General features: G+C 44.4%; 1 protein-coding gene across 1 annotated transcript in view; it reads right to left on the bottom strand.

Moving 5' to 3' along the window:
• FBP2 (fructose-bisphosphatase 2) overlaps positions 1–27,719 on the bottom strand; it is a 54,710-nt gene that overhangs the window by 12,034 nt on the left and 14,957 nt on the right. Inside the window, exons 4-5 of the mRNA XM_046663782.1 lie at positions 22,077–22,217; positions 17,902–18,039 (exon numbers count right to left, since the gene is read on the bottom strand). Of these exons, the coding sequence (XP_046519738.1) occupies positions 17,902–18,039; positions 22,077–22,217 (279 nt within the window). The remainder of the gene's footprint in view (positions 1–17,901; positions 18,040–22,076; positions 22,218–27,719) is intronic.

Genomic DNA, 27,719 nt, shown 5'->3' with positions numbered 1-27,719 from the left:
AGGGGGGGGGGGGGGGAGGAAAAAACAGCTTCCAAATTCTTTTTGGTAGCAATCTTGAGTTCTGCTAAGTTAAGTGATAAAAATCTGAGAATCTGGGTAATTTTTGGATTGGATAGAACAAACGTTGCTAAACATCTAAGTTTATCTGCTTTTGGTTTTTATTGCAGAGATGCTAAAAGTCTTTGGGTCTTTGACTGTAAAGTGATGTGTTCCTAGAAACTATGAAGTGTTTAGAATGCTGATATAAAAGACAATTCATAATTGCTTACGTTTTTAGTGTTTACTAGGGTCTGTTAATGGTTAAAAGTTCTAATTAACATATATAATTAAAGCTATTGGAAATTAATAAGGAAAACAGCTCTGCATTCAAGGAAAGTTAAAATGTAAGTTTTCAGTAAAGAAGGTATGAAGAATGGAAATATTTTTGTTTGGTTGGTTAAGAAAGATAAATTTGTCCTAATGTACTAGAAGGGAAGAAAGAAAGCATGGGACAAATTCTGAAGGCAAAAAGAAAGTTCTAGAAGGTTTGTGAAAGAAATTCTGAAAAGAGTTTTGTACCTGGTCAAGTTGGTTAAGATTGAAATGAATCTAATTAAGTAAATGGGTTTTAATATGAAAAAAAGTAAACTGGTACAAAAATTAGAATTTGGCTCTCTCTCTTGAAAGGATAATTTTCTTAAACTCTTAGTCTGCTCTTGATAACGAGATTATAAAGGGTTTTTCCTTCTGAGTAAGTTTACAAAAGATCTATGTTTTGTTGTATCGATTTTCCTAGGTGCAAAAAAACAGAGGTCTCTCTATTAAGGCTTTTTTTTGCTGTTGATACCTAAGCATTGTTTCACAGTGAGCGTTGTTTAAATAAGTGTTTTTAAAACCTTTTGATATTTTTGACAAGCTTCTCTCTCAAAAAAAAAAAAAAAATTATTCAAGTCCTAAATAAAGGTTTTCCTTGGACCTGAATGAAGGAAGAGAATTTCTCTGAGGATTTTCAGAGGGCCCCTGAGACTTCACAGAGAAAATTTGCTCTCTCTTCCTATAAGGTGGAAGATTCTAAACTAATTAGGCTTATTTGGTCTGTTAAATTACATTGGAAGCATTGTCAGATAAGTGATGATAATCTTTCTTAGTTGGTATTACGTGGGTAAATGTTATTGATATAAGTGTTTTGAAAACTATATAACATTCCTAAAATTCTGATCTGTCCTGGTTATCAGTCATAATTCTAATTATTAGTTTAAGGTGTTGTATATCACAGGAATAATAAGTTTCTCTGTCAATTGCCATTTTTACGTCTTTTGTTGTTTACAGTCAGTTGTTTTACTCTGATGCTCTTTGCTTTTGCAAATATGTCTCGTCTTCAGAGGGATTCATGGAAAGGACTCTGACACTCTGGAACACAGTTTTCTGATAAACTTTCAGATCATAGGACTGAATTCTGGGTAAGAAATTACGGAAATCTAATGGAGAAACTGATGACCTCATAAAACTGCTAACGGAAGATTAAGATCAAGAACCGGTTATGCAGGACTGAATGAACGGAGGATGATTATAATTTTTTTTTACGACTTTTGTTTGAAATATTGTTTTTGATGTGTTGTTTTGTTTTCTCAGATTTAAGGAAATCTTTTCTCTTATGCTAACTATGACTTACAGCAATTAGTGAAATTATACCTTTATGAGCAAAACTGAAACATTTATCTTTTTCTCCCTACCTGATCCCTCCAGAATTTGGAAACTCTTTGTGAGTGAGTATGGTTATTTCGTGGCAATATAGTTATTTGCATAAGTTCAATAAGAATCTGTTCTCCTTATAACAGGACATTTGTTATCTTACCAAAACTTTGACTGGAATGTCATGTTTGAGAGAAAGATACAGGCTCAGATATGACAATACTGCCTTTGAGGAATAAGGTTGACTTTCTGGAAATAAAGCCGCTTGGAAATATGGGCCTGGTACCTTGCTTTACAGAGAGAGATTCCAGCAATCTTACCTGGTAAGTAAGGAGGCTTGCTTATCTGGCAGGTGCAATGAACCTCGAAATATTCTGGGGAATCTCGAGAAAGGAGAGAAATTCACCCAAATCTAAGGTATTGCAGGCAAGACCTGATGGCACAAATCCTTGGCTTGGCTTTTCTGGCCTCGAGAAGTCTTTAAAGTTCAATCTGAGATTCCTCATAAAAAATTCCAGCAAAAGCAGGTTTAAGAGCCTATATGATCAATTGCTATTCTTGCTGCACTTACGTAAATAATTGGGCCAAGTTTCTTGAAACTAAACTTATTTTGGCAAACCAAAATTAGTCTTAACTTGACTATCTTTGGTAAAAATGAGGGTGATTTTAGAGAGAAGAATTGTTTCAGTGAAAAATTATAATACGCATTTGTGGATATTAGATCCTAGTTCTGTTAATTGTCTTTGAGGCTTTTTCTACCTGTGAACTGAACTGCATCCTGAATTCTTCTACTGAAATATCTGGTTACAAACCTCCAAACTACTGTTTTCAATTTTTCCCTCATTTTCATCTGGAATCATTGAGAATTGAACACGCTCTTTTTCCTGAAGCCTTGCAAACTGAAGCTGAACGACTTGATAGAAACTTAAGAGAGATTCCTATCTGTTGCTGTGTCAGCTGTAAGCCACTCAAAATATACCTGAATGCCCAATGACATCATCAGAGACGTTTCAAGCTGCAAAAAGATGCTTTGACTCTGACATCTAGAAGTCTTCTTGACTGCCTGCTCCCTGGACGCAGGAACTAATTTATAATTTGCTCCAATCATTAACCTTGTTACCTTGCTTCCAACATCACAAGGGAGAGAAGACCACGACTGCACTCTATTCTTTAATTTGGTTTACAAATGAGTCTTACTTAAATGGTAAGTGAAGATGTTACACTGTCTAGCCTCAAGAATGCCTGCTACTTTCTGTTAACTCTGCTAACCCAGTAAAAGATTTCCTTCTACAGGCTCAAGAAATTGCCACAGAACAAGAGAAACAGATATGGCAGTCAAAAGGGGGAATTTTTGACACCCCCTCGCAGATGTGGTTCGGGCCCAATAAGAAACCCACTCCATGGGTCACAAGGCCACTTTCCCCTTCCTAAGGGACCCTTTGAGGTATGGCAATTGGACTTTGTCCAAATGCCACCATCTCAAGGATATAAATACATCTTGGTAATGATTTGCATGTTTTCACATTGGATTGAGGCCTTTCCTTGCAGAAGAGCAACGGCTTTAACAGTAGGTAAATTACTATTAGAGAGAATGATTCCTGTTAGGAGAATTCCTACTCAGTTACATAGTGACTGGGGAACTCAAACCTGTTTGTAATGTTTGGCCAATATTGCAGCATTTCCACTGCACTAACCATCCTCAATCCTCAGGACTGGTAAAACTAATGGCACAACTAGAACTTAATCGGCAAGCTTTCAGAAGCATTTACTCTCTCACGGCCAAAAGCTCTTGTGCTAGTGCTCCTTAATCTTAGATCTATACTTTTTGTAAACATTGGCTGTCTCATTTTGAAATAATAATAAAACAGCCTGTGCAATTAGATGAAGAAATATATGAACCAGCTTTGCTTAAGGGATATATTCCATTGCTGTCACGGTCTTATTGAGGTACTTAAAGTAAAATGAAAGATTGGTAGCGGATTCTTTCACAGAGCTCCCAGAACTTAAGGATCTTGGACTGTAACCTGAAGAATTTATTTATTGAAAGAGACATCAAATAAGACTGTTTGCAGCCCTGTTGAAAAGGACCAAACCAGGAGGAGAAGAAGACGACATCTGTTGCAGACAGCTGTCCCAAGACTCTGGACCGGGCCTGTATTCCCAAGCTTCTATCTCCTCATTTAAATATTTGTTATGCTTAAGCTGTATACCTATTTTATAATTTGTTTGAAATGCTATCGTACTTAAAGTGATTAATTTGGAACAGACTGGTCTTGAAGGCCAGGAATTTATCGAGTGACTCCTAATGGAACTCAGTGGTTATGTGGAACAAATCTTTGGCCTTGGCTACTGCCTGGATGGCTAAGACACTGCACCCTGAGTTTTCTTTAAAAGCAGGGAAGGAGTCGGGCTGAGTTAAAACCTGTTGCCAACCTCCCTCTCTTTAAGGCTTGTTCAGTGTTCCACTGGTATGGCTATATTTGCAGCTATATTTGCTCCTTCTTTGGAGCTAAAAGATGGCATTATTACATATGGAATCTCTGACGAAATTTACTCAAGAAGCCCTTAATGATAGTCAAGCAGGAATGGCCTTATTAAATACTGAAATGTCTTTAATGAGAAGGGCTGCCCTTCAAAACAGAATGGCTTTAGATATTCTTACTACATCCCAAGGTGGTACATATGCAATCATTCAGACTGGATGCTGTGCTTTTATACATGATGAATCTTCCAATGTGTCATCTCTGCTAAAGCACATGAAGAAGCAAGTGGATGCCTTACGCGATCCGACACCCAGTCTTGAATTGTTTGGTTAGCTCCCTTCCGGCATCAGTTCCCTTTTCCGATCCAGATTGGAATTCCTATTTCTACTACTTCTTGGAATTCTTGTACTAGTCATAATAGTCAAACTAATTGTTGTTTTTTTTACTCAGTGTTGTAAGAGTAGCATACAAACTAGGGTAATGATTGTTCGACAGCTTGAGATGGTTTATCTGTCTTATAACCCTGGACAAATGTCCTTTTCTGATAGGGACTATGACTAAGAATTCATTTCAGACTAATCCTTTTAAAAATGCTGAGTTATTATTGTTACTGTACTTGTTCTATAATCATATACAATGTAAATGTGAAGTGTCATAGAAAAGCACATATACAATGTTTGCACAACAATCTAAAATTAATTGGAAATTACATGACATATGAAGTGCTTCCTCTGTTAATATATATATAACTCTATGATTGTCCACTATTTCCCCCAACGTGGATGACTAGGCAAATAAATGAAATAAAAGCCTAGCACCGAGGGACAGGATGGACCCAGGTCAGGCAGCAACCACCCTGGCGCCGAGGGACAATATTTTGGTCATCAATGCTTTCTATCGAAAGATTAGAGATCAAAAGGGGGAAGTGACAAATAAAAATGGCAAGTAATAGGATATATTGTAATATATAAGGAAGCCATTTGGTGTAAACCTAATTCAGCCTGACCTTGTCTTTCCAAAAGGGCCTGACCAAGGCCGTTGAGCATGCATCGTATATCGGCTTTGGAGATTCCCTATGGCAAGAACAAAGGCCCTTGAGATAAAGGTGCAACTTCCTACCCCCTCCCAACATTGGTGTCTCCTTAAGGATTAAGTATCTTTCCTTAGGCTAGAAACTGATTGCTGCGCTCACCTGTGACCACCCAGCTCGAGACAATAGACTTGCCTCCTGCCACGCCCACCAAGATAGCCGACCCACTACCTGCTGTGTCCATCAAGCGCTGTGCAGACAGGGCAATCCTGTGACTACTGTGGGAGGGACATTTCAATCATATGTGAAACACCCTCTTTGAGGGTATATAACTGCCCTATGTACCCCCACTTCTTTGGAGTGCTCTGTTCCTTTGTGGAAAGACCCTCCCGGGTTATAATCCTAAGATTTAAGCTCAGAATAAACTCACCCAAATTTTCATTTATAGATTGGTTATGGATTATTTTCGTCGACACTTCCTTGTTTTCATATTTTTCCCTTCAATCAACCCTTTGCAAGGTGGACTAATAATGCAAAATTTCCACTTTTATTTCATTTCACATTCTAACAAAATGCCTTTGGTCCACCAGCACCACAGTTGGGCACGGGGAGGTGTATGGGTCACATGTGTTAGGAAGTGGGTACACACGGAATGTCTGGGACGGGGCTGCTTACATCGCAAGAGCCCTCCTCAGACCCAGCGCCTCTCCTGCTTGCCGTGCTTCTGTGAGCTGCTGACACTGTCCTGACAGCGACCGGGGAGCGGCTGAGTGAACAGAGGGCTGCTGCTTTGTCTTTTTGTGTCTTTAGTCTGACAGTCTGAGCGTGCCGTGAAACGGGAGACTCACAACACTACCCCGCAAAATACGTACACAATAAACTGATCAAATAATGCAACGCGACTCCACAGTAATTTACAGTCACACTTCTTAACATTGAAATAGACTATTAGGGGCCAGGAAGGATGAAATTCATGGCAAGAGGTAGAGAAGGGAAGGAGGAGGTGAGTGCCTGATTTTAGAAACGTTTTCCCTTTCACAGAATTGAAAAGAAAACCTGGAGCTCCAGGGCAGTGGTCTCAGCCAGCCGAAACCAGCTTAGGCACACACACGTACATGTTAAACATTAGCTCTACTTATAAACTACACCCATGAATTTAGGTACACTATAAAATTCACCCAAAACATACATTTAAAAGAATGCAATGAGAAATAAATACCCACAGAAACTCTAACACTGTCTTTCCTAGAGGATCACGCAACTGCTGGTGGGGAGGAGGAGCAGTGGCCCAGAGGGAGAAGCAAGCACAGAAGGTCCTTTGCAGCAGGTTCTGTCTCTCCCGTTGCTTCCTGGAGGCAGGGGTGGTTCCAGGCACTGGCGGATGCGGAGGGCTGTCTCCTGGCCAGAGGGAACTGAATCCAATCCAAGCTGAGCCAATGCTAATATTGGCCAGCACTCCTTTTTATGACAATCACTACACCAGTTTTCTAAAGGTCACAGAGGCATCTAATACGTGACAACCGGAAACAGTCCTTTGTTGTACAAAGACGACACCACTGACCCACCTATGCGCCAGCAAACACTTCCGCAGTGTGCACAGGTCTGCACAGCGTGTTTGTTGGGGAAGGAAATGGCCTGTCTGTACCTGCCAAGGTGGGCCAGCCCCAACACTGCAGCTTCATCAGCAGAGGTAGCTGAGAAGTTAAAAGAAGTTTCTTTGAACTTTTTCTTTTTCTTTTTTTTTTTAAAGATTGGCACCTGACCTAACAACTGTTGCCAATCTTCTTCTTTTTTTTTCTTCTCCCCAAAGCCCCCCAGTACATAGCTGTATATTCCAGTTGTGGGTCCTTCTAGTTGTGGCATGTGGGACGCTGCCTCAGCGTGGCCTGACAAGCAGTGCCATGTCTGCGCCCAGGATCGGAACCAGCGAAACCCTGGGCCACCGAAGCGGAGTGCGAGAACTTAACCACTCGACCAGGGGGTGGCCCCTGAACTTTTTCTTTAAGTGAGAAACATGGGGGCAAAGTTGGCCAACTTCCATTTCTAGATCTTCTGGTATTAGAAATTTAAAATTTACAATAGAAAGTACAGAATGGAGCAAAGAAATAAAAACAATGCTCAGAATTTTTTCATTGACATTGTTTTTCCTTGGCAGATTTTTGATTTTCTGCAGAAGAAATTTGGAGGACCTTAGGGAAACAAATTTATGTTTTCAGTTATTCGTGGGTGGAGGGCAGTGGGCCTCTGCAGTCCACAGTGAGGTACAGGTTGCGAAGGGAAGGGGTGTCTAGATTTCAGAGCAATTTTTCTCTGGGACCCAGTCCTTGGCCATCATACCCCTGACCACCTTTATTCAGAATGGACGAGAAGCTCTCTGTTGATCATGCTAAATATGGTCCCAGAACAGCCAATTTCTTTTCTTTTTTTTTTAAAGATTTTATTTTTCCTTTTTCTCCCCAAAGCACCCCAGTATATAGTTGTATATTTTAGTCATAGGTCCTTCTAGTTGTGGCATGTGGGACGTCGCCTCAGCATGGCCTGATGAGCAGTGCCATGTCCGCGCCCAGGATCCGAACTGGCGAAACCCTGGGCCGATGAAGCCGAGTGCTCGAACTTAACCACTTGGCCACGGGGCTGGCCCCAGAACAGCCAATTTCTGAATCTCCTACTCACTCTGACAAGGATGGCCATATCGTTCAGACCCCCAGGCTCCAAGGTGCAGGGAGCCGGAGATCAGCCCACGCTCTACACCCAGCCCTGCCTTGCCCAATCCCTCTTTGGTCTCCTGCCCTGTGGTTTAGGCTGGACTACACCTGAGCCTTCAGGTGTTCCCTCTGCCCCTTGAGCTTAAGTCATGAGTCAAAGGAGGCCAAGGGACTTTTCCCCAGGGCCCTTCTATCCTTGGTGGCATTCCCAGGGTGGAGGAGAGCTCGTCAAAGCAGAAGGACCATGTAGATCCCATCAAACCAGAAGAATGTGAGAGAAGGAAGAATGATGGAGAAAGCCACTGGAGTATGTGGCTGCAAATCGACGCCACTCTATGACACCACTCTGAAGGTGACACCTAAGGGAGCCGAGGTAGGAATATGGACCCCAATAAGGGTCTTTAGTACACCAGAGGGGGACAGACATTTTAAGAACTGTATGTGGAGAGATTAGACAGGAGAAAGATATCATGCAGACTCCAAGCTACAAAAATCATACATTACACATTGGAATTTCAGAGCTGATGATGTGTGAACTGAAGAGCATACTCAACAGAGGAAATGAACAAAGAGCTGACAGGAAGTCAGATGACTGGTGTTATAAAAAAATCAAAACATCCCCTTGTCTGTGGTGTTGAATAAGGTTTCTTTGATCACGAGGCTCTTTGGCGTCATTTCCACAGTCAGATAAGTTTACATTAGGAAAATAAGCAGGTTTAGGAAAGAAACACCGAACCTGGAGAAGTGGTCCTGACTGACTCTTGTAGGCAACCCGATCAAAGTGAGATAGTAAGAAAGCAGAAATCTAGGTTTTTTCAAAAGCTTTGAAGAGAAATTCTCGATTTTTCCCAATAGGGCAAATGTTCAAGAAGGAAGAATGACTTGTCTTCATCAAGAAAATGTTGAATCATCCAATCAGACAGGAAGTTTACGTTCTGCTGCTCTGAACTTAGCAACTAGCCTACGACTTAGGAAAATGAACTGTAACCTATTACACACGTGCACTGTTAGCTCTCAAACACACTTAATCTAATGCACTTCTAATCCACCCTGGCACCCCAGGTATGGCAAAGCACCGGCGTTTGGACAGAGTGAATGAACTCGGCGGTTAATGGCAGTGCCCTCGATGTGGATAGTTGATCAGAAACAATTGTCTGGTGTTCCCTTTGACCGAGGGCCAACAGAACTAGCCTGGTCTGGTCACGTTGTACAACATTGCCATTTGGGAGCCTCAAACTGGCAGCCTGTAGGCTCAATCTGGCCCATAGAAATGGTGTTAGTGGTGGTGTTCTTGCTGCTGTTGCTGTCACAGAATGTGGACTCATTTATGGGACACCCTCCAGATGCCACAATCCTCACAACTCCCTATTGTCTTAAGCTTTGCCCGCTTCATACTTTTATCTTATCTGCTTAGTCCCTGAAGGCAGCTGAATTTGTGACCCTAGTTCTATCCCCAATCTACAAACTGCTTTATCCCACCCTTGTTTCAATAACGTACTCATTATGCTCATTGGCTTAGGACGTGACCATCACAGGCCTAATAGTTACACATGGTTACCACAAATCAAAGACGCCTTTCTATTTCCTTATCACCCACAGTCTCAGTATCCTCTTAGATTACCCATATTTGAGTTTGAATGGATGCAAAAGCTGAGAAGCATGAGCTACAGGCCTTTCATAACTTCTTTAAATTTAAAGAAGGAAAATCAATCCCGGGTTTTTAGTGTCTTTCTATCCCCAGCACCTAGCACAGTACCTAATGCTTCATAAAACTTAGTAAAAGCTTGTGGACTAGATGGAGTATGTGTGTGTGTAATAGAAATCTCTTTATTCTAAGTATGCACATTCCTTAATATATGAGATTTGGGCAAATAGATGGATTTTAACCTGAAAGTTAATATGCACACTTCACAGAAGGGTTTACAGACATTAAAATTAGGACTCTTCTGAAAATCTTTTTCATAGATATTACTGGTTGTGTATCTCAGCCCAGTCCTAAGTGATAAACTTAAAGATGTTTATCTCTGATTTCAAACTATACACAAAGCTATAGTAATCAAAACAGTGTGGCACTGGCACAAAAACAGACACACAGATCAATGGAACAGAACAGAGAGCCCCAAAACAAACCCATGCGTATATGGTCAGTTAATTTACAACAATGTGGAAAAGACAGTCTCTTCAGTAAATGGTGTTGGGAAAACCGGTCAGCCACATGCAAAATAATGATACTGGACCCCTATCTTACACCATAGACAAAAATCAACTCAAAATGGATTAAAGACTTCAATGTAAGGCCTGAAACCATAAAACTCCTAGAAGAAAACTGGCAGTAAGCTCTTCGACATCAGTCTGAGCAATATTTTTTCAGATACGTCTCCTCAGACAAGGACAACAAAAGCAAAAATAAACAAACGGGACTATATCAAACTAAAAAGCTTCTGCACAGTGAAGAAAACCATCAACACAACAAACAGGTAACCCACAGAACGGGAGAAGATATTTGCAAATGATATATTTTATAAGGGGTTGATATCTAAAAATATTTAAAGAATTCATACTACTCAATATCAAAAGAAACAATCTAATTAAAAAATCGACAGAGGACCTGAATAGAGATTTTCCTAAAGAAGACATACAGATGGCCAACAGGCACATGAAAAGATGCTCAGCATCACTAATCATCAGGGAAATGCAAATCAAAACCACAATGAGATATCACTTCACACCTGTCAGAATGGCTATCATCAAAAAGACAAGAAATAACAAGCATTGGTAAGGATGTGGAGAAAGGGGAACTCTTGTGCACTGCTGATGGGAATATAAATCGGTACAACCATTATGGAAAATCTTTTGCAGTTCCTCAAAAAATTAAAAAGAAAAGTACCATATGATCCAGCAATTCCACTTCTGTGTATTTATCTGAAGAAAAAAATACTAATTCAAAAAGATATATGCATCCCAATGTTCAGGGCAGCATACAATGACAATGGTCAAGAGATGGAAGCAAGCTAAGTGTCCATCAGCAGGTGAATGGATAAAGATGTGAGAGAGAGAGAGAGAGAGATCAACTTCTAGTTATAAAATGAATAAGTCATAGGAATGTAATGAACGGCATAGGGAATATAGGCAATAATATGGTAATAATGTTGTATGCAACAGATGGTAGCTGGACAGCATGCTGATCATTTCATAATGTATAAAAATTTCAAATCACTATGTTATACACCTGAAACTAATATAATATTGTATGTCAATTATACTTCAAGTAAAAAAAGATGTTTAAATATCAGGTGAAGTGGTAGACTTTTATAAGTGACTGCCTACACAAAGACCCATGAGCTAAAATAAGAAGGCCATGTTTCAATTACAGCCCTCCCCCACCTGGCCACACTGCTTAGACCAGGAATGAACACCTGATTCCAACCTGGACAGATACTCTATCAGGAGTTGGCAATTGAAATAGCGACCTCCGCTACCCGTCACGACATGGGGCAAACTCGGGAGTGAGGAGCCATTTTATCACAGCCAGCATTGGCAAGGAACGAGGGCACACAGGGACAAGCAGTGTCAGAAAGAGAGAAGTGCTGACATCTTTCAGGTCCAGCTCATGGCCCTTGGTAAGTCCTGCCCTTCAGCTCTGGGAGACATCTGGACAACTATTTTGCTTAATTGAAATTGGTTTCTATTACTTGGAACTGAACGACAAGCAAACAAATGTCAACAAGCAGACAGAGCTAACACAGACAGAGTATATGATCGTCCATCTACAACTTCAAGGGGTAGTTTCTCCACAGAAGTCTCAGGTGAACACATAATATTTAGAGAAAAATCAGAGTTAATGCTACTAAGATGTCTATGAATCTACGAAAGTCCTTAAAAATGTTTTAAATACCTTTTAAATTATACAAGTATAGTTTTCATACAATAAAGTTGACTCTTTTTAATTGTACAATTTGGTAAGTTTTGACAATATATACAGCCATGTAACTACCACCACAATAGATATAGAACATTTCTCCACAAGAAACGGACCATTTCTATTCTACCAAAGTCCATCTGAGGCCCTTTGAAGTGGGTCCGCTCCCCGCACGCCCAGCCCTTTGCAACCCCTGATCTGCTTTCTGTCCCTAGTTTTCCTTTCCAGGATGTCATATAAATAAAACCGTATGGTATGCAGCCTTTCACGCCTGGCTTCTTTCATTTAGCATGATGCTTTGAGACTCATCCATGTTGCATATGTCAACAGTTTGTCTCTTTTTTATTGCTGAGCATTACTCCATTTGACGAACGTACTGCAAATTATTTATCCATTCATTAGTTGGTGAAAATATCGGCTGTTTCAGTAATAAATGATGGTCTGTTACTAATTTTAATTTACCCTGTTGCTCACTATAAAATTCTTTGTTTTTTTTTTTGAGGAAGGTTATCCCTGAGCTAACTACCGCCAATCCTCCTCTTTTTGCTGAGGAAGACTGGCCCTGTGCTAACATCCATGCCCATCTTCCTCTACTTTATACGTGGGACGCCTACCACAGCATGGTGTTTGCCAAGCAGTGCCATGTCCGCACCCAGAGTCCGAACCGGTGAACCGCGGGCCACTGAAGTGGAATGTGCGAACTTAACCGCTGTGCCACCGGGCCGGCCCAGTTTTTTTTTTTTTTAAAGATTGGCACCTGAGCTAACAACTGTTGCCAATCTTCTTTTTTTTATTATTGCTTTTTCTCCCAAAATTCCCCAAGTACATAGTTGTATATTTTAGTTGTAGGTCCTTCTAGTTGTGTCATGTGGGACACCACCTCAACATGGCCTGATGAGCAGTGCCAGATCCCAGCCCAGGATCTGAACCAGTGAAACCCTGGGCCGCAGAAGTGGAGCACGTGAACTTAACCACTTGGCCCCAGGGCCAGCCCCTTATAAAACTCTTTAGGATGGGGGTGGCCTGGAGGCACAGTGGTTAAATGCGCACGTTCTGCCCAGGGTTCCCTGGTTTGGATCTCGGGTGTGGACATGGCACCACTTGGCACACCATGCTCTGGTATGCATCCCACATATAAAGTAGAGGAAGATGGGCACGGATGTTAACTCAGGGCCAGTCTTCCTCAGCAAAAAGAGGAGGATTGGCAGCAGTTAGCTCAGGGCTAATCTTCCTCAAAAAAAAAAAAGAATACGGCAGAAGAGACAGTAAATCACTTCCGGGATTAGCTTATGAAAGGCACTGAATGGTGCCATGAATTGGTCATTCATGGTCTTGTTCCCTGTCTCTTTCTGTCTCTCTCTCTCTCTCTCTCTCTCTCTCTCTCTCTAGGATCACTCTCTCTGGGGGAAGCCAGCTGCCATTCCCTGAGGAGAGGCCCACATGGTGAGGAACCAAGGCTCCACACCACAGCCAGTAAGAAATAAGTCACCTGCGAACAGCCACGTGACTGAGGTAGGCAGCAAGGCCTCCAGTCCCAGTCAAGCCTTTGCAGGACTGCAGTGCCAGCCGCTGTCTGGAACGCCATCTCACGAGAGCGCCCGAGCCAGCTGCACCCAGCCACACTGCTTCTGGTCCTCATGCACGGAAACTGTGAGACAAGACTATTTCTTGTTTAAACTTTCTAATTTGGGGGTAATTTGTTAACACAACAATAGATAACTAACACACTTGTGTAATTTTTCTGCTAGCAATATTGTCTAAATATAAGCAAAAATTTGTATTAGTAATATGCTTTTAAGAAGACACCATCACTAACAATTCCTAACACTATAAATTCTTTGAAGTTGAGAACTGGCTGTAGCCTGCGTCTGGGGCCACTCCGGTACTGAAGAATGCAAGCCAATCATTGTTCTCTCCCAGCGTTCCCTCTCTTTCTCTCTTCCCATCCGAACCTGACTGATCCCACAAGGAATTTCTCTGGTCCAATCTCTTCTGAGACAATTCCCTTATTCTTTCTACTTACACGAACCAGTTTTCCTCATGATCCAGCTTTTCCACGTATCGACTCATTAACAGTCAAAACACAGACCTGGACAGCGAGCCAGCATCTGCTGCTCACTAGGGCTAAGACCTTGAACAAACTGTTGAACTGCTCTGTCACTTGATTTTGTTATTGTGAAAACAGGAATAATAATATTGGATTTTTGCGAAAACTAAATGAGCCAATGTGTATAAACTAGTTAACTTAGGACCTGATACAAAATAACGACAGGGACCAATTAATGGTGAATATTTTTATCACGTCAACTTTTAAGTATATTAAATACCTTTGGTGGGAGGGTGTCTGCCCTGTCACGTCGCTGTTTTGTGAGAACTTCTACTCCTGTCCCAGTGGACTCTCTGGATGCCACCTTTGTCGGGTGGGACTCTACGCCCCGCTTCCAGCTGGTTGGACTAAGGGACGTCTCCTGCCTCAGGATGGACCTGACCTATTGGATTGACTCTCTCTTCTGGGAATGCTTGGTTTGGTGGTCAGTATTGGCTGGTTCCTCAAACTGGGAGATGTCATTTGGGGAGCCCTAAGCCAGTCATGTTTGGCTCTGTGCCTAACAGGGAAAGCCAGCCTGCAGAAAGAAAGGGCAGAAGGAAGAGACAGATGGAGAGAAAGAGGGGCAATAAAGAGAGAGTAGTTTTGAGTTCCTGCCCTTGGCTTCCTGCAATACCCCAATATCTTTCCAATAAAGTCCCTTTGTGCTTAAGCCAGTTGGAACTGGCTCTTGTTACCAGTATAACAGAATAAAACTCCAAAAAGTCAAGCAGAAAATAACTTTTTTCATTCCCTCATCTCCCAATCAGGAGAATCCTTCTTTGATCCTTGGATGAAACCTCAGGCACGCCCCTCTGATCTGAGTAAAAGAAAAAACCTCCAGTCTCTTTTAGACTCAAAGACAATGTCAGTTCAAAAATTAAAACGTCCCCATAACCCAAGCTAATCATGAGAAAAACATCCCCAAGCCCAGATTGGGGGAGATTCTGCAAGACACCTAGCCAGTATGTCTCAAGACTGTTAAGGTCATGAAAAGTAAGGAAAGAATGAGAAACTGCTGCAGACCAGAGGAGACCGGGCAGACCTGACAACAAAACGCCATGGAGAACTGGATTCAATCCTGCAGCTGGAAGAGGACGCATTGGAAGAGCTGGCGAAATCCCAACAGAATCTGGAGGTTAGTTATTAGTCATGTACCAATCTCAGTCTCTTAGTGTTTTTTGATTTTGGGGGGTTTTTTGGTGAGGAAGATTGGCCCTGAGCTAACATCTGTTGCCAATTTTCCTCTTTTTGCTTGGGGAAGATTGTCACTGAGCTAACACCTGTGCCAATCTTCCTCTATTTTGTATGTGGAACACCACCAGAGCATGGCTTGATGAGCGGTATGCAGGTCCACACCCGGGATCCGAACCCACGAACCGTGGGCCACTGAAGCAAAGTGTGTAAACTTTAACCACCATGCCACCAGGCCAGCTCCAAGTTTCTTAGTTTTGACAAATATATCAAAGTAATCTAACAATGGGAGAAGCTGGATGAAGGGTATATGAGAATTCTCTGTCCTATCTTTGCAACTTTCCCCTAAACTATTTCACAATTACAAAGTTAATTTTTAAAAACTTAAAATATCTAGTCCAAGTTAATCACCAAACCTCCCAATTTCGTTTACAGTTAAAACTTCTCCCCATCACCAACTCGGAGTTGCTTCAGGCTACAAGGTGGGGTGGGTAAGGGAGTCATTATGAACTTTCCTACTTCTCGGCCCCCCAATATCCCTTCTCCCCTGCTCCCCCTGAGGCAGCTGCAGGTCCCTCAGGGCTGGAGCTGGGCAGGGGGAGACGGGAAAGGCCTCCTTCACTGACGTGGTCTTGCTTGGGGCCCTCTGGGCCTGGCAGATTCCCAGAATTGAGGCTCTCACAGGTTCCTGGAAATTTCCCTCACTGAGAACTGCTGACTATAGACACCTGGAAATGGGCAACACCATTCAGCTGGACCACCACCCTGCCCCCCCTAAAATACACACACACACACACACGCTGTTCCAGGGCAGACGGCATACCTCCAGTCTCTTGGTGTCAACGTCCCCTCTCTTGCTCAGAAATGCTTTGGGATAGGGCCTCTTTTAAAAGTGATCTATTATTTTGTTCTCAACCTTCAGTGCATCAGTTGCGCTGCTGCACCCTTTTCCACTTGCAATCAAACAAGGCTTGATTGGGACTCTCTTTTAAAGAGAGAACATGCATTTTCTCTACTTTTTGTGCCTCTAACTACAACCAAGTCCACACAGCATGCAGCAAAGGCTTCACCCCGGGCATTTAATCCCTCCCCATGGAAGGAAAGGAAATGAACTGGCTGTTAAAGCCTAGGTCCTATTCAGCGCCCAGAACTGCCCTAGGAGAAGCCATTGAGTGTATTCAGTGGCTTCACTCTCCTTGCTCTCCCCAAGCACATCGTCCTTCTGAGAGGCCTTCCTTCGTAGAGGAATGATGGCTAAAACATGGTGAGCCAAGCACATCATCCTTCGGAGAGGCCTTCCTTCGTAGAGGAATGATGGCTAAAACATGGTGAGCGTTGTGCTAAGTGCTAAGTGTTTTTCACAGATTTTTTTTCGCTTAATGCTTACAAGAACTCTTTGAATTTGAAGCTGTCATCCTCCCCACTTCACAGTTAAGGAGATGGAAGTGCAGAGAATGAAGCTATTTGCCGAGTCTTACAGAGCAGGCAGCCAGGGTTCGAACGGGGACAGAGTGGTCTGAGAGTCATGCTCTGAGCCGTTACAGCCTCATTTTTCTTTTCCAAAGTTTTTTCCACAGTTCTTTTCTTGCAAACAAAGCGACCTCTCACTTTTGTAGCGAGAATAACCGCTGACAAGGGAACACATTCTTCTTCTGTCAAACATCTTCTCACTTTTGAGCACAGCTCACACTCCGGAAGGATTAGCCTAGTCGCCTTCTCTTTACCGTCATGCATTTCTCCTCTCCGCCCACACGGGGGCACCTGGGCCTTGTACCCCTGCATCCTGGACACTCAGTTACTGCCCACTCTTACTTGAGCAGAATGGATCTACACAAGGTAACAGTCCTTAGGTTGACAACTAGAAGGTCAGGGCCAGATAGCCAACCTTTTTCCCTTTCTTCTAGGCCTGTGCTGTCCAATACGGTAGCCACTAGCCTCCTGCGGCTATGTATATTTAAATTAATTAAAATTAAGAAAAATTACAATTTTTGTTCCTCAGACAGATGAGCCACATTTCAAGTCTTCAACAGCCACATGTGACCAGTGGCTACCATACTGGACAGCACAGATACAGAACATTTCTCTCCTGTCAGAAAGTTCTTCTGGACAGTGCTATTGTCGACTATGACTTGAGAGAGCTTGAGCATCAAAATCAGGAATCGAATTGGGCAGCCTGCCTCTAGAGCCCACATGAGGCAGCAAAGCCCGGTCCCAGAATCCTGTTGACAGAGTGCCACCTGGTCCCATGGAACCCCAAGCTCTCTTTCCTTGGAGTTCATGAGGAGCTTCAAGGGCAGCCAGGCTGGCACGCCACCCCACTGCCTGTCCACCATATGAGAAAGGGGCTCTCTTATGACCTCCCCCAGAATTGGTGAGAGAGGATCCCATTTGTAAACAAGTTTTTGCTCCACTTCCAGTTTAAGCCAGACTTTACACACTTGATCTGGAACTTCTTTGACTGTGCTCCCATACCTGTCTTAAAGGCTCTCTTTGTATGGTGGACACACTTAATGGATTGTTTGGGCTGTGTTAGTTGCCACATGAAGTCCAGAACTCGGTGATCACGTTGAGAGTCAAAAAGCTTCCTAAAACGTGGGATAAACAGGAGGCCCTCATATTAGAGCATATAAAAGATTAGCTATAAGTGATATTGATTGCTTATGAAGAAAGGTAGAGTCTGCCTTAGTCATACTGACTAGAGCTATAAACAGTGGCACCAACCTCTTTCAGCCAGGCCCCCAAAGCCACCACCAAAACAGGAACCCACTGAGACAACATTCTCCCAGCTACTTCCTTAGGCTCTCTTCACTCACCTCAGGAAATTTCTTTTTCTGCACATATTCCGTGGTGGCTGCATCGAAATACTTGGCATAGCCCTCATTGAGGCTGTAAATCTTTCCTTTCTTTTTAATCTTGACATCTTTTTCCACCAGGACAAATTCACCAAGAGCCTATGGAGATGAAGAGAAACACCAGGAAGAAGAGAGATGCCAGGAAACAGAAGCCAACAGCACACTCCACAATGATCAGAGAGCGTCAGAACACGTGACCTGTGGAAGAACTTAGGAGGCTGCCAAGTCCTTCCACGGCCTGTCCAGTGGTGTTTTTACGAGTTGTATAAAGAACCGTGACAACACTGAGCCTGCACAGGAAGCTCAAGCAGTAATATAACAAGAGATACAATAATTCAAAGGTAAAGGGGAAAGTTTCCTTTGTAACTTTCACTGTCAGCTAGGCTACTCATTTACAAGGAAACTGGCTGTATTTATCCCCCTACTGAATGTTTCATTCTGAATGTTTCAGGAAGATCTGGGCCATCAACAAGGAGTGGAAATTTGGGGATGGGATTTGTCATTAAGGTGGGAGACACAGGTTGACACTAGTTTGTGGTCCAGTTATTTTGTTTATGTTAATGACTCAATCTTGGAAATCATTAAAAGTTGCCAGTACCCCAACAACTCTTAGAAGGGAAAAGAAGAAATCTCTTCATTCAGAAACTATATTCACTTGGCATAAGGAATAGTTGACACAAATTAAAGAAATCCTCAGAATTGCTAATAAAGTTGTGACCACTCCCCCTATAGCCGCCATGGTCACTCTCTACAGGACTTCTCTCAGGCACCCCGTATCTGAGTGTTGGTGATATCGGTCCCCAGGGACGTGCAGTTATCCCGTTAAGTTCGATGAACTTTGAAAACTGAGAAAGTGAAAATCTCCCAAGATGGCAGCTCACAGCTGGCAGAAAGACTAGAAGCTTCCTAATGAACATAGACGACACTCCCAGAATGCAGAGACAAGGCCACGCTGATCATGTCTGAAATAACACAGTGACAAGGACACTCAGCCACCATAAAAATAGCTAAATGTTCCTTTCTTCTGCTGAACGGAAGTGATGACTACTTCTCTACCAATAACTCTCTACCCTCACTTCAATCTTCCCACCGCCTAGATAAAAATTACTGAAATGTATAATCATTAACTGTACCCACTTCTAGACAACACTCAGCCCAGAACTGGCCCTCTCTTTCTCGAATCCTCCTTAGAATCATCAAGCAAAAGCCCCCGAGGTATACTAGGCCCATCCCAACCCCCTCTCAGCATAGCCTCACAGCCCAGCTAGAGCGCATGCTCGCTGGCTCGGTAAACCCGACATCTTCTTATAGGTGTGCTCTCGATGGCCTCTGGTCGTGAGCTTTAATAACTTCCTATGGACATTCGTTGCTTTGGAGCAGCCCGGCATGGGCTTCCACTTCCTAAAAACGCCCCAGCTTCCTTTGGAGAGTGAACTCTCCTCACTGGATGCAGCCTAGGGTGACTCTATCTGAGCCTCCTCTGACCCAAGCTCAGCTGGACTTGTCCTGGCAAATTAGATACTCCTCCTGGCATCTGAAACCTGAGCAAGAGACACGGAATCGGGTGCATCCAGACCAGACTGGCCATGCTGCAAGACCATTCCTGCGACTCCTGTTTCCTGGTCCTCTAGACCCATCCTGGCCTGGGGCCTCAGCTTTCCCATCAATGCAGCAACATCCTTTGCTTAGCTGAGCCAGGGTTCTTTTCTCTCTTGCTTATCACAACTGTTATCTAAACAACAGCTTTCACTTGTTTATTCACCCTGGGCCTGGGGGTGGGGATGCTCAGGCCCCTGGAGAGTTGTTCTCTATTGTGGAACAGAGATGGTCAAGGAGTCTTAGCGTAACCTGGAAAATATACTGCTTTGTCCTGGCTGTGTGATCACTAACAACCGCTGATTATTAATATGGCCTCCCACATGTTCTGAGAAGAGACCTGATTATCAGGCACCAGATTCTTGTTACTCAGAAACAGTAACTCTCGCTTGCAAATGAATGCCTTGACATTGTGGTTTCTCTAACAGTTGAGAGGTTGGTTCACATGAGGTGGTCCCTCTGTGCCTGAACAAAACGTGTACTCTGATAAAATCAAATTACCAGCCCTGCAAAGTCACACAGCATACAGTTCCTTAAGGCCCCGCCTGAGAAACCTGCTGGCCACCCTCCATGGTATTTCCATCTGTGACAGCTGCCATAAGCTCCTTCAACTTGAAGTCAACCTCCCAAACAGGCCCCAAGCTTCTACACCAGCTTTTGCTCAAATGTCCTTTTTAGTAGAGTGCTGTGATCCAAAGGGTTTCCAGGCTAATAAGGAGAGATCAGATGTGTGGACAAGTTCTTGGGCTTGCCTTTGTGCAGACTGGGCCCTCTTGTTGTGACTGAGGTGGAGAGCATGAGCTGTGTCTGTAGAACCCTTCAGGTGCACCCTGAGCCAAAGCCCCTCCCTACACCCTTTAGAACTACGTCAGAATGTTCTTGGAGATGTTCTGCTTGCAGGCAAGAGCAGTTTACTCAAACTTCAGCCCAGCATTAGGGTTAAGCACAAGACGGTCTGAGCGTGACTCCTGGCTCCACCGGCTGCTGGCGTGACCTTAGGCAAGTTACTTACCCTCTCCGTGCTTCACTTTCCTCATCTGAAAATGGGAATAATAGAGGGACCACCTCGTACAGCCGCTGTGAGGTGTAAATGCACTAATTGATGTAAATTGCTTAGAGCAGGTCCCTCCCCACCAGTTAATAAGTGCTGTATAACTGTTAGCTATTATTCGAGAACAATTTAAGAAAGGGTGTTTTATTGTCTGAATGCAATATTTATGAGCCATAGTGTTTCTGGAGTTTTGCCTGCTTCTGTGAAAATAAGGAGAAATCAGGGCAACAGCAGACTCACAGGACAATGGGTTTTGATCTGACGGATTTATACGTGGAAAGTTTATATTTGAACAGCTACTGGGTGTTCATACTACAAAGTTTACTTTAACCCCATCTGTGCCGAGCGCTTGAACATCCCTCCCTCACACACGGGCAGCAGCGTGGGAACCACGACGGCTGGAACGTCCGTCTGTCTGAGCCGTCTGCTCCCCCACTGCCTAGGACGTGCTTGGGGACACAGCAGATGCTCAATAAACATCTGTAAATTCATTAAACTGAGACGCTGAACAATTACCTTCAACTCACTGAACACTGGGAACTTTGAAATGGCCAAAATTATTCGAGTTTTCTCGGACCTGATTATATTTAGCAAAGTAGTGCACAAATGATAGGCAAAGCATCCAGCATTCAAAAGAGGAATTCTGTAAGTTACAACTATTTTCCAAAATTTCACCAGAACGTTTTTGATGGCCACTTGCCAGGCAGGCTCAGCCTTACTTTTTGAACTCCCGTGTCTTCACCCGTTCTTTCTTTCTTCAGCCTGCACTGTGCCACCACGGTTCTCATCTACCCAGAGCTGGTGCTTCTTCCCTTCCACTGCTAAACATTTTCTCATTGTGGAAAGAGTGGAGAATCACACAGAACTTAATAAAACAGTTTTCTACCAGTCGCTCCTCCCACTGGGAAGAACACAGATACCAGAAGTCATCCAAACCTGAGCTGTCCAACAGGGTAGCCACCAGTCACAGGTGGCTGATATTTAAGTTGACTAAAATGAAATAACATTTTAAAACCCAGTTTCCAGTCGCACCAACCACATTGCAAGTGTTCGGTAGTCACGTGAGGCTGGTGGCTGCCGTATCGGACAGCACAGATCACAGCACAGATGACGTATCCATCATCTCAGAAAGTTCTGCTGGATGGTGCTGCTCCAAAGAATCCTCGTTTCTGTCTGGATACTGGAAGCACTGGGATGCTTAAATCATTGTTTTCCCACAAATCAAAGAGTTTCAATGCATTTTTGGATAATATACTCCTCAAGGACAGGGACTGAGTTGACACACCGACCCTGTAGAACCTCTCAAATGCCCTCACACGGACAATGATGTTTTTTGATGACGGTGTTGGCTCCCCAAAATAGACTCTCTGGCAATCTGGCCCCAAAAGCAAGTATTAGGGTTGACCAGGAAATTATCCCAGGGGACTGGAATTAAAACCGAGAGGCCCATGGTGTCCCAAGTGCCGATGCTGCCATATTGGGTACCTACTGGGTCGAGCATGAAGAGGTCCACTCCTTGTCCGGTGGAAAGAGCCACCAGGGTCGCACTACCATAGAGCGCATAGCCCGCAGCCACAATGTTGCGGCCAGGCTGCAGGGCGTCCTTTTCGGAAGGCTCGTCCTCTGAGGTCTGCAGAAGAGAGAAGAGAAACATGGCATATTATTGTCAGTGGAAAGAACACTTTGTCAGAGGCCTGGACTTCAGATCTTCTGGAACCACTAAAGAAAGTGCAGTTCTCAGAATTTCCAGCTGCAACGACTACATCTAGAGGAGACAATCTGCCATGTTAATGCATGGCTCTAGCTGAGCCATCACAAAGGCCATTCTTGGACTTCTTCCTGTTTCTTGACACAATTGTCTGCATCCTGCCAAGAAAAGCACTCCAAGATGCTAAAACCACAGGCCCCCTTAATAATCAAAAGCCATGCTTCTTAACCATTATAACGACAACTAAGATCACTGAGCTCTGCTTTTGTGCAGCATGCTCTGAGGTAGCTATCTGCATCATCTCCAGGCATCGGGTGAGGACTTGGGAGCCTGAGCGAGTGGAAACTCATCCAACACCACGAAGCTTCGGAGCCGGAGTCAAACTCAGCAGCTCGGCCCAGTTCTACACTCTTCCAACTGCTGCCCCTTGAAGACCTTGTCCCTGCCCCTGCTCCAGGACCCCTGGCTACAATTCCGAACGTTTTCTTGAGGAAGCCTTTTTCTTTGGCATAGCAGCACTAACAGTGCTGATGTGAGTGGGAATTCGGAGAGACAGGACAAGGTGGGGAGGCTGAGGAAGAAACAGCAAACCTTCTTTCTTTTTTTTTTTTTTTGAGGAAGATTAGCTCTGAGCTAACTACTGCTAATCCTCCTCTTTTTGCTGAGGAAGACTGGCCCTGAGCTAACATCCATGCCCACCTTCCTCTACTTTATAGGTGGGAAGCCTGACACAGCATGGCTTTTTGCCAAGCGGTGCCATGTCCACACCCGGGATCCGAACCAGCGAACCCCGGGCCGCCGAGAAGCGGAACGTGCAAACTTAACCGCAGCGCCACCGGGCCAGCCCCAACAGCAAACCTTCTTGATGGAGGGACAGAGCTGCAGCTGAAACTTGATTTCATAACCCACTTCTCCCAATATCACTTGAAGGTCCCTTCCCTCCCTACCTCCTTGAGCTCTTAAAGGCAAGAGAATCAAATCTTAGGAATTTGGAAAACTGGTTAGCAAACTTTTGGCCTTCACTGTGAGGAGCTGAGTTGGGGTGGGGGAGGGAGAGGAGGGCACGCTCAGTTCTTTCTCCATCTTCATCTGGGATTCTGACTACACAGTGAACCCTTGAGGGAGGGGAGAATTCTGGCAAACACTCGGGCTCTGGTTCCGTGGTTTTAACATCATCATGGATGGCCAATGTGAGAGGAGCTTTGAAGGAAAGGTGAATGGGTGGACAGACTTCACTCAACTATTTTCAAATCAAAAGATCCAGATAGATTCAGCTTCACAGACTATGGTAGATGGGTATGACATATGTTGAGGCTCCAAACTCACTTCACACACCATCACACCTGCCGATTGTGGTGCTCCGTGTGCAAGGGTTACATTAGAAATTCTTGGCCTCACTGCTTCTGTCATTTGCTTCTCTACTGTCTGTTTTCTGGCAGAGCTACCTCAGATATTTAACTACACTCTCTAGACACCAGTGAGTCTTTAGCCAAAACACAGGTCTGGAGATTTCCTGCTAAGCAGAAATTCCAAAGAATCTTAAAGTGACAGAGGTGAAAGAAATACCTTTCAAATTATGAAGACACATTTAGTGATTATGTAAACAGAAAACAGAACAACAGTATGAACCCAAATATTATATGCACATTGGAAATAGGCTGATGAACTCTCCTGAAGAATCGGTTCTTAAGGGTAAAATAATAATTTGTATTCATATGGGACTTTATATCTTTCAAAGTACTTTCACATGATGCTTCTGTGAAACAATGGAAAGGCTCTCTAAGCCTTATTTGAAAGAGAAGAGATGGAGGTCAGAAAAGTGCTCACACAGCATCTTGAAACCAGTGAGTGAGAATGCTGGGACTGGACCCCTATCTCTTGACGCTAAGCCAGAGTCCTTCTCAACTGTCACGGAATATGGGGCCAGTTCGCCCTTTGCTAGTAACATCCTAACAATTTTATTGTAAAACCAAACCTTATCCTTCTTTAAAAATGGCATGTTCTCTTTAATAATTCTTCCTTACTTTCACCATCTTTCATTCTAACACTTTTTTTGCAACAAATTCCCCTTTATCCGACTTGCTCGTGTTTTTTTTATTTTAAAGATTATATTTTTCCTTTTTCTCCCAAAGCCCCCCGGTACATAGCTGTATATATTTTTTTTAGTTGTGGGTCCTTCCAGTTGTGGCATGTGGGATGCCGCCTCAGCGTGGCCTGATGAGCGATACCATGTCCTCGCCCAGGATCCGAACTGGCGAAATCCTGGGCCGCCAGAGCGGAGCACAAGAACTTAACCACTCGGCCATGGGGCTGGCCCGCACGTGTTTAATAAATTAGTTTTATTTCCAGATTCCCAGGGCAACTGCAGATTCCGAGAAGCAGGCCGTAGGGCAGTGATTCTCAAAGTGGACCAGCAGTGTCAGAATCAACTGAGATCTCGTTAGAAATGCATGTTCTCAGGCCCCACCCAGACACAGAGAATCAGAGACTCAGGGCTGGGCCCGAAATCTGTGTTTTCACAAGCCTTCCACGTGCTTCTGACCCCTGCTAACGCTTGGGAACCACTGTTCTAAAGCATGATCTCTTAAGAACCTTCAGAAAAGTGGACGGCAAAGTCGCTGTTAAGTTTTTATCAAAATCTTTGGCCTTCCCCATTGAAGCTTCTGAAACACCTTCGCTAGCCATCAGAAAGATCATATTTTCCGTGTAAGAAACTGGAGTTCTGTTCTGCCGATTTCTCCTAGCCCAGAGACTTTCCTTTCTCCGAGCCACGATCCTGCGGCCTCTGCATCGTCCCCTCTCCTTGGTCCTCGGGTCCCTGCACTGTGGCTTGAAGAGAACCACTCCTCCCCAACTGGCTTCACTGGCTTTTAATTACACACACAACTCCCTGGCCTTAAAAAATAACTAAAAATACTTTCTAGATCCCAAGACTTCCCTCCATCTATTGCCCTATCTCTGTCTTCATCTAGATCCTGGAATCTAGAATACCTGTCTACACTGGCTGTCTTCCTTCTCTTGTCCCCACTGCAGGCTGCCAGATGACCCCATCTACTAAATCAGGCACACGTTTTCCAGTCCTCCTCTTACCCGACCTCTCAGGAGCACCAGATCCCTTGGCTGCTGCCTCCTTTTTGAGATGTGTCTCTACTGAGCTTCTATCCACTTCCTTATTTTCTGGCCTGAGATATTGTGATTTATAAGAAATAAATATTTGGTCATTCAGATGGCCAAAACATATCTCTCATATATATTCGGTCTTTGTCCACAGTTTCTGGGTCACAGCTCCCAAAACCCTTGGAATTTCCTTATGAAATGAATGATGGAGGTGTCTTTTGTTATGTGAATGAGGTAACCTTTGGAAAACACCTAAGGATGGGGGGGTGGTTGCCAAGGAGCCACCCATGTGATTAGAGGGTTGAACTTTCAGTCCCGCCCCCCAACATCCAGGGAGGGGCCAGGGGCTGGAGGTTCACACTCAGTCATCCACGGCCAGTGATGTAATCAATCATACCTAAGTAATGAAGCCTCCATAAAAATCCAAAAGCTCAGGACCTGGAGAGCTTCCAGGCTGGTGAACACGTGGAGATGCAGGGAGAATGGCACACCTGGAGAGAGCATGGAAGCTCTGCGTCCTTTCCCACATCCCTTGCCCTGCGCATCTCTTCCAGCTGGCTGTTCCGGAGTTACATCCTTTTATAATAAACTAGTGATCTAGTAATTGCTTCTCTGAGTTCTGTGAGCCACTCTAGCAAATTAATGAAATGCAAGGGGGGGCTGTGGGGGCCTCCGATCTAGAAGCACAGGTGATAGCTTGGGCTTGTAACTGGGATCTGAAGTGGTGGGAGAAGGGCAGCCTTGTAGGACTGAACTCTTAACCTGTGGAATCTGATGCTGTTTCTGGGTAGTAGTGTCAGAACTGAGTTGAATTCTTGGACACCCTGCTATATCCAAGAACTTTTTGGTGCCGTGTGGGAAATGCCCCCCTCCCCACATTGAACTCAGGCCCAGGAGACCTCCCCTGGCCTTCTTCCTCTCTCTACACGTGCCTTCTCGTTTGCTCTCGCCGGCTCCTCTTCTTCCCGCCCCTGAAAGGCTGGTGCTCCTCCTCAGCCCTTGGGCATCTAAGCATTTGGAAAATGGACTTGCTGAATTGCTGCGCTGTCCGAAGTGGGGCACTTAGCTGCTGGGAGACACACAAATTGAATGGGGTCTGGAATAGATTCCTGACCCAAACTGGCCCAATCACAATCTCTGCTCCAGAAATCTGGATTTGGGGCTAGAACATTCTGGTTGATGTCAACTTGGGAGCTGTGGGTGACCATCCTTCTTCTGCCATTGGCCGGAGAATCAGAGAAAACTTGGTCTACAGAGAGAAGAAGGGATGAAGCAGCTGCGTGGCGAGAAAGCAAGATGAGAGACTGTGAGGGAAAAAGCTCTCTCTCGGCCCGACCCTTCTCTAGCCCAGGCCCTCTCTGAGGCTGGCCATATTCCTGCCTTGGGGTTTCCTGATCCATCCCTACCATTTATATCAGAGTCCTAACTAATAAAGCTCTCTCCTCTTCTCATTCTATACACTCCTCAGCAACCTCATCCACAACCAGTGTTCCAGGCCCCACACAGGTGCCAATGCCTCCCAGAGCTCCATCTTCACTCTCCTGAGAGCCTGGCCTTGGAGCCACCTACCCATCAGACATCCCTGCTCAGGTATCCCACAGACGCCCCAAGCTCAGCACATCTAAGATGGGATTCATCTGCCCCATCTCACCCTCCCGCTAAAATCTCCACTCTTCTCCCATTGCTCCTGTCTCAGCAAATGGCGCCATCATCTGTCCACTAGAAGCCTGGGAGTTACCCGTCCCTCCCTTTCCCAGACCATACTCCTCACCCTCCCCTACGACCTCCACTCAATCACTAAGTCAGTCAGTCCCAGCAGCCACTCTTCACAGATCCATGTCCTCCTCTCCGTCCTCACCACCACTTGGTCCTGGAGACCATCGCCTCCTGCCTGGTCCCCCTGCTCCACCCTTGCTCTGCTTGCATCCATGTCACTTCTCTCCTTAAAGCCTGTATTGACTTCCCGCTGCCTTGACGGTCAATATTCTTAACTCATTTTACCAGGTCTTCCATTATGTGGCCCCTGCTGGCTGACTGGTCACATCCAACATCATTCTCCATGCCCACCCACCCAGGCCCTACATTGCAGCAACACTGAGCTTCTTTTTCTTCTTGAACATTCCACCCGGCACCTGGGCTCCAGCACTCTGCCTATGCCCTTCTTTCTAGCCAGAATGGCCCTCTCCTTTCTCCTCATGCCCTTTGCCTGAGGAACTCAGCCTTCAAGTCTTAGTTGAAACATCAGCTTCCGCATGGAGGCCTTCCATGACCTCAAGATTTAGTCTTCCAGGTACTCGATGCCATGGC

The sequence above is a fragment of the Equus quagga genome, chromosome 6, assembly GCF_021613505.1.
Source record: "Equus quagga isolate Etosha38 chromosome 6, UCLA_HA_Equagga_1.0, whole genome shotgun sequence".
In the NCBI taxonomy this organism is placed as follows: domain Eukaryota; kingdom Metazoa; phylum Chordata; class Mammalia; order Perissodactyla; family Equidae; genus Equus; species Equus quagga.
The sequence above is the reverse complement of the archived record's forward strand: the minus strand, read 5'-3'. Positions and strand labels throughout refer to the sequence as shown.